The sequence below is a fragment of the Carassius auratus genome, chromosome 14, assembly GCF_003368295.1.
Source record: "Carassius auratus strain Wakin chromosome 14, ASM336829v1, whole genome shotgun sequence".
NCBI lineage: Eukaryota > Metazoa > Chordata > Actinopteri > Cypriniformes > Cyprinidae > Carassius > Carassius auratus.
Genome location: NC_039256.1, coordinates 29340572 through 29355733, shown reverse-complemented (window position 1 = coordinate 29355733; position 15162 = coordinate 29340572). Strand labels below are relative to the sequence as shown.

General features: G+C 35.1%; 2 protein-coding genes across 3 annotated transcripts; both read right to left on the bottom strand.

Moving 5' to 3' along the window:
* Window positions 1–537: 537 nt before the first annotated feature.
* Window positions 538–3897, bottom strand: LOC113114257 (transmembrane emp24 domain-containing protein 9-like). The gene is made up of 5 exons (XM_026281131.1): window positions 3657–3897; window positions 3060–3160; window positions 2854–2979; window positions 1916–2062; window positions 538–1808 (listed from the first exon to the last, which is right to left on the bottom strand). Exons 1-5 carry the CDS (start codon window positions 3865–3867, stop codon window positions 1659–1661), a joined length of 735 nt encoding a protein of 244 aa, XP_026136916.1. The 5' UTR covers window positions 3868–3897; the 3' UTR covers window positions 538–1658.
* Window positions 3898–8488: 4591 nt separating this feature from the next.
* On the bottom strand, window positions 8489–14390 carry LOC113114255 (vesicular integral-membrane protein VIP36-like). 2 transcript variants are annotated; one of them, XM_026281125.1, is made up of 8 exons: window positions 14167–14388; window positions 12708–12826; window positions 12400–12517; window positions 12149–12231; window positions 10740–10901; window positions 9694–9808; window positions 9485–9604; window positions 8489–9404 (listed from the first exon to the last, which is right to left on the bottom strand). In XM_026281125.1, the coding sequence occupies exons 1-8, from the start codon at window positions 14339–14341 to the stop codon at window positions 9244–9246; spliced, it is 1053 nt and encodes a 350-aa protein (XP_026136910.1). In that variant the 5' UTR covers window positions 14342–14388; the 3' UTR covers window positions 8489–9243. The 2 variants fall into 2 exon arrangements, with proteins under 2 accessions (XP_026136910.1, XP_026136911.1); XM_026281126.1 differs by lacking the exon at window positions 12149–12231 and adding an exon at window positions 12030–12109 and having other exon boundaries at window positions 9175–9404; window positions 14167–14390.
* Window positions 14391–15162: the final 772 nt, after the last annotated feature.

Genomic DNA, 15162 nt, shown 5'->3' with positions numbered 1-15162 from the left:
ATGTTTATTTTAGTCATTCGTGTTCAGCGTTCAGTTTGTTGCAATCTTCATTTAGCTCATAAAATTTAGTTAGAACCTAGATATGAAATATGTATTTACACTAAACAAAATATAAATGTATTGTAGCTGAAACAAAATACGTTTTGCAGGTTTAAATAAAACTATTTTGCAGACCGCTTAGATCGGCTGAGTGAATCGGTTCAACAGGTTCACTGAAAAGATCCAAACCAAAGAAAGATTCGATCACGAATCGGACGTAGATAGTCTAAGATAATAAGTAAAATATCAAACATCCAATTAAATTTTTAAAGTTCGGAATAGTTTAAATAATTAAATATATCTATGCAAAAAACAAATTACATTAGTTAATTTAGCGTAAATGTAAATTCTTTTTTTGATGACTGTAGTATGACCGTTTCATATCATTAGCCAAATATGGTCAAGGTGTGTAACACTCCTCAAGTAAATTAATTCCTCAAATTACTAACTTGTAGAAGTTGTTTCACCCAAAAAACTATGAAGACAACTGAGCCAATGTTGAGGAGAGTGGGAAACTTTATTTCTGAGTGCATTTATGGGGTAGATTTCTCACCAACAAGTTTTCCTTCCCCTGTCCCTACTTTTTAAAAAAAGTAAACCCATTTCCCAGTGGCTGTTCACAAACTAAAATGACCAAAAACAAAAAAGTTAAACCATACAAATGTGATGGCAAAGCATTTCAGTGTGCAGTAATCAATGCGTAACAAAACACTCAAAACAACATCCAGTAATATTTTTTTAAAGAAAAAAAAAATTACACCAGCTATAGTATCTGAAAAAGCGAGCAAATCTCAAATATTGTTTGCGGTTTTGACAGTGTATTCTAGGCAGATCAATTTAAGAGTGAATGAACCACTGAAATCTCTACATCAACCTGAGGAGTTTACAATAGAAAAAGATGTGAAAAACATGATAATGTCTGTGTAAGATGGTTAGACGGCTTTCAAAGCAAGCAGAAAAGCTCTGTCATAGTAATAGCTGATAGCTAATGGGTATTCATGAAAAATATAAACCTTTTGATATCCTCTATTTCAATGTGTCATAAAATAAAATAGGGGTCTAGAAAAGAAATCATCATCCAGTTGTATAAAGAATAAACATTTTAACACCGAGAAACATTCACTCTGAGCATACCTTTAAATATCATACTATTAACTGCATAACCAAACAACAGAATCCATTTACACCTGCCACCAGGATAAACTCGGTTAGTTTTGTCTTGTAAATGTTTAAGCGAATAATCCAAGGTCAATTAGGAAGAGCATCATACTCGCAGCCCAGTTAATAGTTAATGACTTCATCAGCTTTCTCAAACAAATATTTTATCAAGGGGCTGTAATAGATGAGAAGGCAACCACTATGCAATTTGTGTTTTGAATACAGTTAACTGCTTTGTTGAGTGCACATCACCTCCAAATTGTAATGCGTTTCTGAACAGAATCTAGGTTCACATTACATGGGGTGTGGCACTGATACAAACAGCGCAAAACAATTTAAAGTAGGGAACTACAGAGCTGAGAGCATGTTGACTTGCTCTTGACCACACATGAAGCAGGCAGTCTTCAAAATGCTGTGTGTGCTGACAATCATCACAACTTAAAAAAAATCGGAATACAGTTCTATACTAATTTCTTGGCTTCAAAGAAGCTCTTCAGGTGTCTCATTTGCCAAAACCCAATGGCCACCAGGATCAGCGTTTGGACGATAGACCACCACAGGACTCTCTGATTGGTGCTCTCGCTGGTCTGTCTGAAGCGCTCCTCACGATACTAGAAGGACAAGAAAAGTCAGATTAGGATCATTCTTGTGCACATGTGACAGAAATGCCTTGTTCTATCACTAGTTCTGTATAACCTCAAACCCACGAAGCACTGACCCGCTGATAGTTCTGCTCTTTCTGGATCTGATCCACTTGCTCCATCAGCTGTCGCACCCTCAGCTGCAGCTCAGTCAGCTTGTCTTTGGCTGCGATTTCTGCGTAGTTGTTTGTATGCTCACCAACTTGGATGTCCAAGTGAACTCGCTGTATAAAAAATTCAAAAGCAAAAGCTGACTAAATAGGTCATCATATAAAAGACAAAAAAAATGACATTTCTAATTGTGTGTGTGCTTAATTAAAAAAAGGTTTCATGTAGATTAAAAAAAAAAATTTATACATAGTTTGACCTGTGCAATATTTTCTTTCTAAACAAAAAATAATGGCTATCATACATTCTTACCATGATTAACAGAAGACACATACTAAAATGTAATTCAATGCAACAATAGACAATTTACCAAAAAAGTGTCAGGGATATTTAGAGCAAGAAACATTAAAAGCCTGTATTTAAGGATCACAGTGCAGCCCCAAAATCTAATTTATCATCATTTTAAATCAATACCAATCTATGACAGACGCCTTAAAACCACTAGGTTTTACCCATTTATCAGCAAGAAGTTTTTAATAATTTAAAATGTAAAATATTAAATAATTCACATTTTCTTTTTTTGAATAAATGTGTTTCAATGCATAAAAATTTAACATTATTTAACCCATATTTTGTTTTCACAAAAATTATTTCAAACATTAAAGTAGACACTCTCCTTGCATTTAATATGCTAACATTTAATGTAAAAATGTATAAATCTAAAATGAAATATAAACTTATTTAAAAAAAAATATATTATTCCAAAAGTTTTATGGATTAACTTTTATTTCCTCACAACATTTTGTCAGTTCGTGTGGATCATATTTGCATTGTGTACTCTGCAATATTGTACTTTTCTTAACAAAATATTAATAAATATAGTTTGAGGAGAGCAGAATAAACTCACAAGCATCCCACCAGCAAACAGAGCAAATTTGGAGGAATTTGAGTGCAAGCAGATCTGATGCTCTCCAGGTGTGTGTGAGGTGAAGATAAACCTGCCCTCAGATCCATACTGGCGGGACAGGATCACCTGAAACCAACCAAAAAGATAAGCAAATGAGAAAAGAAAACATGCTTGACTTTAATAACTCTGACTTTAATCAAACAGACCTTCTCATCAGGATCCTTCACTTCCACAAACATCCCCAGTCCTTGAGTCGCAGGCAAATACTCTTCTCTCTGCTTATCATAGAGCTGCGTCCGGTAGTTACCTGATTAAAAAAGTTTGACATATTGTAAGAAAAAAGAATTTCACTGTTTTCATAATAATCCACTGACAAAAACACCTGACTAAAAACAGTAAGTTATTATCATCAAGTGAGAAGTTATGTCATATTCACTTGGTGTTGTGTCACTGCATTCAGGATATTTCAACATCAGATTCTTGTCTCATAATTCATCTCTTCATCTTATTTAGACAGAGAGCAGCAGGATGATGGATCACTGTGGAGTTACCTTCATTCAACGTTTTAAAACAGTTAACACTGTTGCTTTCTCGGTCTAGTATGCATCTACACGTGTGTATTTAGATGTTATGTTGTCTAAGTTACGGTAAAACCTAGAAAAGCTCATTTGTAACTAATATTTTGTTTAGTTGAACTAGTTGAAAATCAAGCTTGTTGCCAAAGAATAAACTCTAACGACAAACCTGCTAACGTTAGTTAGCACTAGGCTAAGCATTAACGTGCACTACAAAGTCCTACTTGCCTATTATCATGGTTTCGTCCGGTATTTCTTCTATGAAGCATTTCTTTTCAGTCTCGCCGATATGGAAATACAACGATGACACAAAACTGTTGTAAATGTTTAACAAAAACACCAAGTAAAGTGTGAACTGCATTCTGACTGCCGCCATCTGGACACTACCGGTGGGACGCGCACTGCGCATGCGCAGCGATTCCAGTGCCACGTAACCCATCGCCGGCCACCGTCCAATCACAAAGCGGAAAGCGCGTTCCCCAGATGGCTCATGGTCATTGTAGTTTCAACCGAGTGAATCGAATCTTTTGCAACTTATTGCAAAATTATTTATTTCGTCATAAAAGCTCCTGCCATCCGAACATACCTCGGTATTATCATTATTAACTTCACATTCTTCGTGAAACCTTGACGCGTGATCAGGGGCGGATCTAAAAAAATATTGATGGGGTGGCCAGAAGAGGGCAGGAATTTTTGAGGGGTGGCAACATATGGCAGACGTATATATACTGAATTTAGTCACAGTTATCACAGTCTGATGCTATTATTTACAAACTTAATCTCATGCAATCAATGTCTTGCATTTGAAACCGTTCATATAAGGAATAAGTGATCATACCCCATAAGCACCACCACACTCACTAATGCATACAGTATAAATCAACATGTAATTAAGAGCATTATTAAAGGTTCAGTGTTATCAATATGTCAATTTATTAAGAGAAACACAAGACTTTAACAGCCAATGACATTTACAGCTGGGGAGACTCAACTGATTTTGTACAGTTTAGTGTTAATCACATTTAACTCAACCAGTCTAGAGCTACATTTAACCTTAGATGTTATATGAATATAGTCCCTGAAGCATAGGTTTTATTAGCTGACAATAATAATAAATAAATAAGCATTATAGGCACAAATACAAATTTACTTTTAGAAATTGTTTTTTAAAAATATGGTGTTATTGTTTTGGCAAGCTTAAATTAAAACTTCTATGAAAACTTGTGTGATATTCCTTTAAAATAATGTTTTAGTATATCTTTTAAGTATATTTTACTTAGCAATTTCTTACATAATTTCTTTGAGTTAGACCAAACTTTTATTTTGGTTTGTTGTAGACAGAGTTTCTGTGTTTTTAAATTAAATATTATTATTAGCTATTAAGCCTACTTGACATATAGCGCTGCGTACTCTACTCTACTCTACTCTGGTACTATATTTCTGTCTGAATTTCTTCAAGTTATACTGAGATTTTATTTTGACAGGCTGTCGTAAAGACATTGCCGTTTCTGTCAGTCTGTGTATATGATACGAATGAATGACGATAGTTTTATCAAATGAAATGGTGAAATCCTCTCATCTACTATAGGAGTGAAAATAGAACTTTAATCAAATAAAAAACTCAATGAATAAATTGTATTATTTACAAATTACAATTGTAGCTCTCAACATTTACCTGTGTCTATAACTTTATTATGATTCTAATTTATTTTATAATCTCGAGCATTCAGAAATCATGCAAAAGGAAACTAAGCAGTTTTACTACGATAAAACTATGGTTTATTTTTGTAAGGGTTGTGATATGCACGTTTTTTGTTGAAGAAATTATAAAGGCTGTGTCATCTATAGCAAAAACCTGTCCAAAAATGAAAGATGAAGTGAATATTTGAATATTTAATTTGCAGTTACCATGGCTACAAGAACGATGATTTGTGGTGCTATTGTCAAAACCATGGGTAATTTTCGTAAGGGAGCCTGAAAAAAAATAAATCTTTCACAGGAATGTGCCTGAAGGTGATAAACGGGCCTCATTTTTACCTAAATGATTTATACTTTATTTTAATATATATTAAAAATGTATAAGGTGTGCAGCTTCAAATTTGCATTTGAGCCCATGTGAAAGAGTAGCATAATTTACATATGATTTACAGATTATTTTAAAGAATATCAAACATTTAATTCAATTGTGCATTATAGCTGACACCTACATGAACAATTACAGTTGTTTTTATGACTATAAGTCATTCTCCTCAAATGCTACTGACGTTAGAAAAGTGTATACCAATATCGCATGTAACTTTAGAGACGGTCCCTAAATTTGAGACTCGTCCAACGTCCAACGTCAAGCCAACTTAATGTCTGTTTTTTTTTTTTTTTTTACTTTTAGTTTTCTTTTCTCTTCGCTGGATTGGATTCATCCATCAATTATGAACATTCAGCCGCAAACATGAGGTGCAAGCGGTCGCGAACGCAGATGGGACAATGGAGGAAGTTTTTTTTGGAGCAAGCGGGATGGTGCCACCTCTGGGAGTTGGTGCCCTAGGCAGATTGAGTCAGTTCGGGAGTTCGGAGCGGGATCGCGAATCATTTGAGTCAGTTCGGGAGTTCAAAGCGGGTTCGCGAATCATCAGTTCGGGAGTTCGTAGCGGGATCGCGAATCATTTGAGTCAGTTATGGGGATCGCGAATCATTTGAGTCAGTTTGGGAGTTCGTAGCGGGTTCGCGAATCATTTGAGTCAGTTTGGGGATCGCAAAAAATTTGAGTCAGTTCGGGAATTCGTAGCGGGTTCGCGAATCAGTTCGGGAGTTCGTAGCGGGTTCGCGAATCATTTGAGTCAGTTTGGGGATCGCAAATCATTTGAATCAGTTCGGGAGTTCGGAGCGGGATCACGAATCATTTGAATCAGTTCGGGAGTTCGTAGCGGGGTCGCGAATCATTTGAGTCAGTTTGGGGATCGCAAATCATTTGAATCAGTTCGGGAGTTCGGAGCGGGATCACGAATCATTTGAATCAGTTCGGGACTTTGTAGCGGGGTCGCGAATCTTTTGAGTCAGTTTGGGGATCGCAAATCATTTGAATCATTTCGGGAGTTCGGAGCAGGATCACGAATCACGAAAGATTCGCGCTCGTAAATTTTCAAATTTGCCATAACCTTTAATTCGTTGCTGCCAACTGGGGAATCTGATACTATCAAATTAGTAATTACTGCTTTGGTACAAGTTTAAAGTTTCATATTTCTGTGAACAAAAGCATTTTTTGGGACGAGAGTCTAAAACGACTTAAAATAAATAATAATATATATATATATATATATATATACAGTATTGTTCAAAATAATAGCAGTACAATGTGACTAACCAGAATAATCAAGGTTTTTAGTATATTTTTTATTGCTACGTGGCAAACAAGTTACCAGTAGGTTCAGTAGATTGTCAGAAAACAAACAAGACCCAGCATTCATGATATGCACGCTCTTAAGGCTGTGCAATTGGGCAATTAGTTGAAAGGGGTGTGTTCAAAAAAATAGCAGTGTCTACCTTTGACTGTACAAACTCAAAACTATTTTGTACAAACATTTTTTTTTTCTGGGATTTAGCAATCCTGTGAATCACTAAACTAATATTTAGTTGTATGACCACAGTTTTTTAAAACTGCTTGACATCTGTGTGGCATGGAGTCAACCAACTTGTGGCACCTCTCAGCTGTTATTCCACTCCATGATTCTTTAACAACATTCCACAATTCATTCACATTTCTTGGTTTTGCTTCAGAAACAGCATTTTTGATATCACCCCACAAGTTCTCAATTGGATTAAGGTCTGGAGATTGGGCTGGCCACTCCATAACATTAATTTTGTTGGTTTGGAACCAAGACTTTGCCCGTTTACTAGTGTGTTTTGGGTCATTGTCTTGTTGAAACAACCATTTCAAGGGCATGTCCTCTTCAGCATAGGGCAACATGACCTCTTCAAGTATTTTAACATATGCAAACTGATCCATGATCCCTGGTATGCGATAAATAGGCCCAACACCATAGTAGGAGAAACATGCCCATATCATGATGCTTGCACCTCCATGCTTCACTGTCTTCACTGTGTACTGTGGCTTGAATTCAGAGTTTGGGGGTCGTCTCACAAACTGCCTGTGGCCCTTGGACCCAAAAAGAACAATTTTACTCTCACCAGTCCACAAAATGTTCCTCCATTTCTCTTTAGGCCAGTTGATGTGTTCTTTGGCAAATTGTAACCTCTTCTGCACATGCCTTTTTTTTAACAGAGGGACTTTGCAGGGGATTCTTGAAAATAGATTAGCTTCACACAGACGTCTTCTAACTGTCACAGTACTTACAGGTAACTCCAGACTGTCTTTGATCATCCTGGAGGTGATCATTGGCTGAGCCTTTGCCATTCTGGTTATTCTTCTATCCATTTTGATGGTTGTCTTCCGTTTTCTTCCACGTCTCTCTGGTTTTGCTCTCCATTTTAAGGCATTGGAGATCATTTTAGCTGAACAGCCTATCATTTTTTGCACCTCTGTATAGGTTTTCCCCTCTCTAATCAACTTTTTAATCAAAGTACGCTGTTCTTCTGAACAATGTCTTGAACGACCCATTTTCCTCAGCTTTCAAATGCATGTTCAACAAGTGTTGGCTTCATCCTTAAATAGGGGCCACCTGATTCACACCTGTTTCTTCACAAAATTGATGACCTCAGTGATTGAATGCCACACTGCTATTTTTTTGAACACACCCCTTCCAACTAATTCAACTAATTGCCCAATTGCACAGCCTTAAGGGCGTGCATATCATGAATGCTGGGTCTCATTTGTTTTCGAAGAATCTACTGAACCTACTGGTAACTTGTTTGCCACGTAGCAATAAAAAAATATACGAAAAACCTTGATTATTCTGGTTAGTCACATTGTACTGCTATTATTTTGAACAATACTGTATATATATATATATATATATATGGCATTACATTAATTGGGTCCTAATAATTAAGGGCAAAATAAGAAAAAAGCTGTTCAAAACTGAAAAAAAGGACAAATATTTGACTAGTTAACTGTTGTACCTGCTTTATTTTCTCACCAAAAGCATCATTGTACAGTCACTGCCCATTTAAATGTGAACTTCTTTCAGAAACAACTGTAAATCAGTGCATTGCAATAACTTCTTAGAGGCTCAAAAAAAGCTAAATTAACAAAAAGATGCAAGAAAAACAACTTGACTCACATAAGGCTGAACATTAATAAAACAAAAGTATTTTTGGTTCAATATTTTCTAAATTCCTATGATTAAAAAAACAAGACTCAATCATTATGCCATAGAACAAAGAGACTATAGGGCAGCAACCTAAAATATTTACATTGATTTGAACAATTAAAGAGGACACTTTTCATCAGTCCGATTTCTTGTGCAGTCCATTAAAATCCTCTTAGAAGTAAATCACACAGGTTATAAAAACAATCAGAACTTCAGAGCAGAATGAAGCAATGTGTAGATGGAAAGGAAACACTGATAAAGGGTTAAAACAAGAAAAAAAAAGAGGATATAAAGGGCACACGCAAAAATTAAAATCTTCTACTGTAGACTGCTTTAAAAATTTGTAATTTACCTCGGAAGACCCAAATAAAGACCAACATAAAGACACATTTCTTTGAAGCCACAAATCGCACTCTTTAGACTCGAACCATTTTTCCTTCCAGTGGAGCAGTTCGATAATATCCACATGTTTACAGCTGTTCAAAATTCACATTAATGTTTTTTTTTTTTATTTCACCTACAATCTCCAGAGTTCTTTGAAATCCTGTGGTTTAGTAGAACCTCTTGTTCCTCTCTTGGCGCTTCTGAAACACCACGGCACCAACAACGGCGCAAACCACGATTCCCAGCAGAGCGCACAGCAGAAGCAGAAACACCTTCCAGCCAGTGAGGGGCGTGCTCCGGAAATTCCCCGTCGGATCATCGATATTATCTGTTTTGGGGGAGAAGATGTGAACCGGACATCTTGAATTAAATCTCCTTCCATCTAGAGCTACATAACAGCCGTGTTACCTTTGGGTGACTTGAGGAGACTGACACTCGGCTCGATCTTGGTCCAGTCCTGGTTGTCCTCCTCAGGAGTGTGCTCCACCATCAGCTGGTACATCTTCATAGAGATGATGTCGTGATTGTCTGCACAGAGCAAACTGAATCAGTGAGGTCTGGCGAAAGGCATCAAGATCACTTTGGACATCAAGGGGAGATTTAAAAGTAACACTTACCAGAAAGATCTCCTGTGGCCGCAGAAGCCCCAAAATAGTATCCTGTAGGGAGGCGGACACCTCCGATATCAATGCACTCTTTCCAATCGTTCCTGTCTTCCACATCTACCATAATCTGTGGAAACACAACACAGCTGTCATATACTTTCACATATATATATTTAACTCCATGTATTAAATGGCTCTTATCATGACAAACACATCATGGTGGTTTCAGTGCCAAAATGAAACAATAAAATAAAACAATTTATAATACAGTTGTTTTTAAGAAATTAATACTTTATTTCAGTAAGGATGCATCCAATTGATCAAAAATGACAGTAAAGATACTTAGAATGGGACAAAAGTGCTGTTCTTTTGTTACTATTTTTTTATCCATCAAAGATAAACCTGTATTACGGTTTCCATAAAAATATTAAGCAACTCAACTGTTTTTAGCACTGATAATAAACACTTCAGTAAATGCATTGATTTACAATTACTAACTATTAGCAATACTTTTGTCACAGTATTTATTAATGCTATTTAATACAAATACTGACGCAGTTTGTGTTAGCTCAAGTCCATTATATAATACTAACAGTGCAACTTTTTATTAATGTATTAGTAAATATTAAGCTTTTTGAAATATTTTTGTTGGGTCATAAAAACTATTTTAAGTTAAGTGGAGCCTAATCGTAAAGCTTTTATTAATGAATTCACTTCTCTTTTAACACAATTTCAGTAGCGAGACTATCTTCATGGCCAAAACAGAATAAATCACAACAATCATACAATAAAAAAACTATAAGATGTTCAAGATTAATACTAGACAAAAAAATAAACATTCAGGCGATACATTTTTAAAATACATTAGTTAAACACATTTCTGTATAAAATCAGTCTACTTACGTTAAAAATAGTGCAGTCCAAATGTAAAATATTACCAAAATGTTACATATATATTTTTTTTTTCCTTATTGTATTTAAGACACTTTCCTGTATCTTTGAGATTTAAACAAAAAAAATCTTACTGACTCTTTATCACTGTGTTTGCAGTATCTTACCGTGAGTCTGCCTTTGGAGTATCTAATGGCCAGGTATGTGTCATGATCTTTGTTCCTGATTTCCACAGAGCAGCCTCCCAATTCAGTGGAGCGACCGTCTTTCCCGTGGTCGTACGGCAGGGAGCCGTTATTCACCATTGCAGAAATATAGGGAAATGAGCGCTGGAGGACCAAAGATTATCAATTCGATTTATTACATAGATTTTTGCCTAATTGCTGACACAAAAAAGCAATGTAAATTACTAAAGGATGGCAAACTCTACCCTTATCCAGCTGTTCCTGAACCAGATCATGTAAAACACAATGATCTAAATTCGTAAAATGTCACTGCATTCTACTAAAAACTATAACAATATGCACTTTAAATATATTTATATATATTTTAATGAAATGCTTCATCAACAAGTGAATGATGAATGATGAGGGTGAAAAAAGAGGGACCACATAATGCAAGCAAAACAAAGAAAGCAATGATTATTTGTAGTGCTTGGCAAAATTGTTGAAAAAAATATATAAATGAAGTTGCTATATGTTGATAATTCAGAACATATGTGAACCTGGAGCACAAAACCATTCTTAAGTCGCTGGGTATATCTTTAGCAATCCCAAAAAAAACATTGTATGGGTCAAAATTATTGTTTTTTCTTTTATGACAAAAATCATTAGGATATTAAGTAAAGATCATGTTCCTTGAAGATATTTTGTAAATGTCCTACCATAAATATATCAAAACTCAATTTTTGATTAGTAATATGCATTGCTAAGAATTCATTTGGACAATTTTAAAGGTGATTTTCTCAGTATTTAGATTTTTTTGCGCCCTCAGATTCCAGATTTTTCAAAAATAGTTGCATCTCGGACAAATATTGTCCGATCCTAATAAACCATACATCAATTATCATCATCATTATTCATCTTCCATATGATGTATAAATGTCAAATTTCAATAATTAACATTTAAGTTTGGTTTTGTGGTCCAGGGACACATATAGTAAATAAAAAAAGTGAAGGGATAGTTTGAATAAAATACATTCTTCTCTACTCGAAGGATTGTTTGATCTGAATGCAAACACCTGTCAAATAATAATCATATTCAAACTATCCTCATTTTTCTGTGTGAAGAGCAATCCAATGAACAGAAGCAGAACAAACATGCCAAAGATCCAGTATTCCCATAAATACTAGCGCTTTTTAGAAACAGATATCTAGAGTTGAACCCATAATGATAAAGCAAAGCTTCCGTTCAAATGAAGGTACAAAGACACAAATATTTTACATCTCTCAACTCACATCCGGAGCCTCATCGTTAGGGTATGTGTCTATAAACATGGCCAACCCAAGGAAGTTGGCACTACTGCCAAACACGGTGCCTGTAGAGAAAGAAGGACCCGTGAGTACGGCCCACTTACATCCATTCCTTGAAGATCATTACGGAAGGTATCCACATAAATAGCCAGGCCTACAAAACGGTCTTGGTTTCCAAAGACAGGGCCTAAATAAAAGTATGACACAATCAACTGCAGGGAAGAAAGAGCTGACTTGCCGATGGATCACGTGGACCACACACACTCACACACATATATATAGCATTATAACTCATTACATTTAAATTCATGAAATTAATGAAAGACTTCGACGGGATCTAAACCTTCAGTCTTACCAGGATGTAGCCTCTCTTTCGTGTACCAAATGGCAAAACCATCTCCATGGAGATTCTTCTTTCCTGATCCATGAATTTTAAACTGCACATGCATCTCCCAATCCTTCAAATAGCAGGGCTGCAGAGAGGGAATATTAATATAACTCAACCTCATTTTGCATTTAATAGAGTGCATCACAATAACCAATTTTCAGGAATTTTATGAAACATTTCTCCATGCAGATTTTGCACTGGGTTAAAGTTGGTCACATGACTTTTCCATGTTCAAATTAACTACTTGGTTTAGGTTTTAGGTCAGTTTTACTCACCACTGTGTTCCAGATGGAGCCCTGTTTGCTCCTCTCATCCGGAGTCAGACGCACATACTGGCTGGTTACTAAAGTACTTCCCGAAAAGTCCCACTGACTTGACGAACTTGTTCCAACACCTGACATACGAAAAATAATGAATAATGAATTTCTGCTGCATGAATTTACAGTGTTTTGGTAATTTGGAGTGAAGCTTATATACACGTTATTGTAAGTCGTGAGAAACATTAGTAGATAAAAATGAGTTTCATCACATACACTGGGGTTCAAAAGCCTTCAAAAACAATTAATGAAAACACGGTAAAAAAAAAAAAAAAGAAGACTACTAAAATAAACTTTAAAAATGTTACAGCAAAAAAAAAAAAAAGTTAATTAGTTAATTGCAACCAATTTATTAATTTTGTTAATTTTTTGTAGGAATATAATTTAGAACGAAAAAAGACAAATCACATATCATTTTTTTTTTATTATTATTCAAATAGTTTATTTTTGTTATCAATAATGTACATTAGGGGTTTTTCTTTATGTATATAATTAAATTAATATTTATTGAATTATATTAGTGTCATGCGTGTTATTCTGTGTGTATGACCTAAAAGTATTGGCCTTTTTTTATTAACAGGACACTTATAATGAACATTATATCACTTAATAAAATATAAAATAATAGCGTAGTAGTATTAGTAGTAATTTATACTTAGTTACAAATAAAATATATATTTTATAGAAATTATAAAATATATAAGCTCACTGGAAGCACTGTCAGTATTATTACAATAAACTAAGTTTTTAAAGTAAATGTAATTAATGTAATGTAATTTTTTTTAACAGTGCACCTGGAAATAAACCAGAAAGCAGTAGGATGATTTTTTTTTAACGATATAAAACTAATACAAAATATTTAGTATCCATGATACTGCTGTGTGACTTTATTCCATAAGATCCTCTTTAGGTCTTCCTCACATAATGCTGGAGAACAAGATCATCAGGTTTAGCACAAACCTATGAAGTAAACGTGTCCCTGATAGTGTCACTTTTGTCCCCGATAATGCAATTTTTCGCTCTTTTTCAGTTCTTCAGACCCCAGTATATGACAATACAAAACAGTCATCAAAGTCTTGACTATGCAATATATGTTTTCCCCTCTCTCTTAATTAAATAGTAAACTGATCATCTGCATGCTCTCCCTGTGAAGGTGGATTCCTTTATAACCTCCACTTTAAATGCATCTGTTCAAATAAAGGCTGACTAGCTTTGTTTACAGTGAGTTGTCACTGTTATGACTCTACAGTAGCCTGTTTATATACGTGTTCCTGATGAAAAACATGAGCCATGACATTACAAAACAACTCGAGTGGTATCCTAATTTACGTAGTGAACGGAAACCTAAGACACTTTAGTGAGTGTGTGGCTACAGGACGTCATCAAACCCTAATCACTCGACTAGCAAGCTACTCACCCTGATAGGGCTTAATGAGCGAATGCTCCCGCTTTAAGTGCTCCGCATTCCCGTCCGTTATATCGGAATATACGGAAGAAAAGTGGAGTAGCCATAAAAGCAAGAGTAACGTTATTCTGCGAGTTACACTTGTTTGAGGGTGAAGCCATGAAGCTGGACTTCTTTCTCGTGCCATGTTTAGCGTCTTCCTTCCTCGCGCCTTCACTTCCTGCGAGGAGACGCGGGCTGCGTTTAAAACCTCGCGAGCTGACTGCCTAGACAGCATTAGAGAGCTTTAAGCAGCCTATTCGAGCATTATAGCCTTTACGATAATTAACCGTGGTTTAACTACGAATAAAACTTAAAAAGCATGCTGATTAAACCAGGGTAGACAGAAATTAGCCATGGTTTTGCAACACTAGTCATAGTTTAATCATGGTATTTGTAGTAAGACATGGTTACACAAGCGGTAAACAAACAGCCAAAACCCATGTTTACTACGCTTTTATTATAATAGTAGAAGTAGTAGTAGTAGCCCTTTATTGTCACTAGTCTAATATAACCACGGTTTGTTTTCGTAAGGCAAGAGCTCAATTGGTTTTGAGACAGGGATTTTTATGTTAATTTATATGATTAATAATAAAATGTCACATGTACACATTAATGTGAGACAATTTATATGATTTCGTAACTTCGTCTTTTTGTTTAAAATGTCATAAATTATCTGTCACCTGATAATATATATATATATATATATATATATATATATATGTGTGTGTGTGTGTGTGTGTGTGTGTGTGTGTGTGTGTGTGTGTGTGTGTGTGTTTTAGCATATATGTATTAAACGTGGTTAAACACACACACATATGTGTATATAACTATATATATATATATATATATATATATATAGTTTTAGTATATATGTATTAAACGTGGTTAAACACACTATGTATATATAGTTTATAGTTTATATATATATATATATATATATATATATATATATATATATATATATAT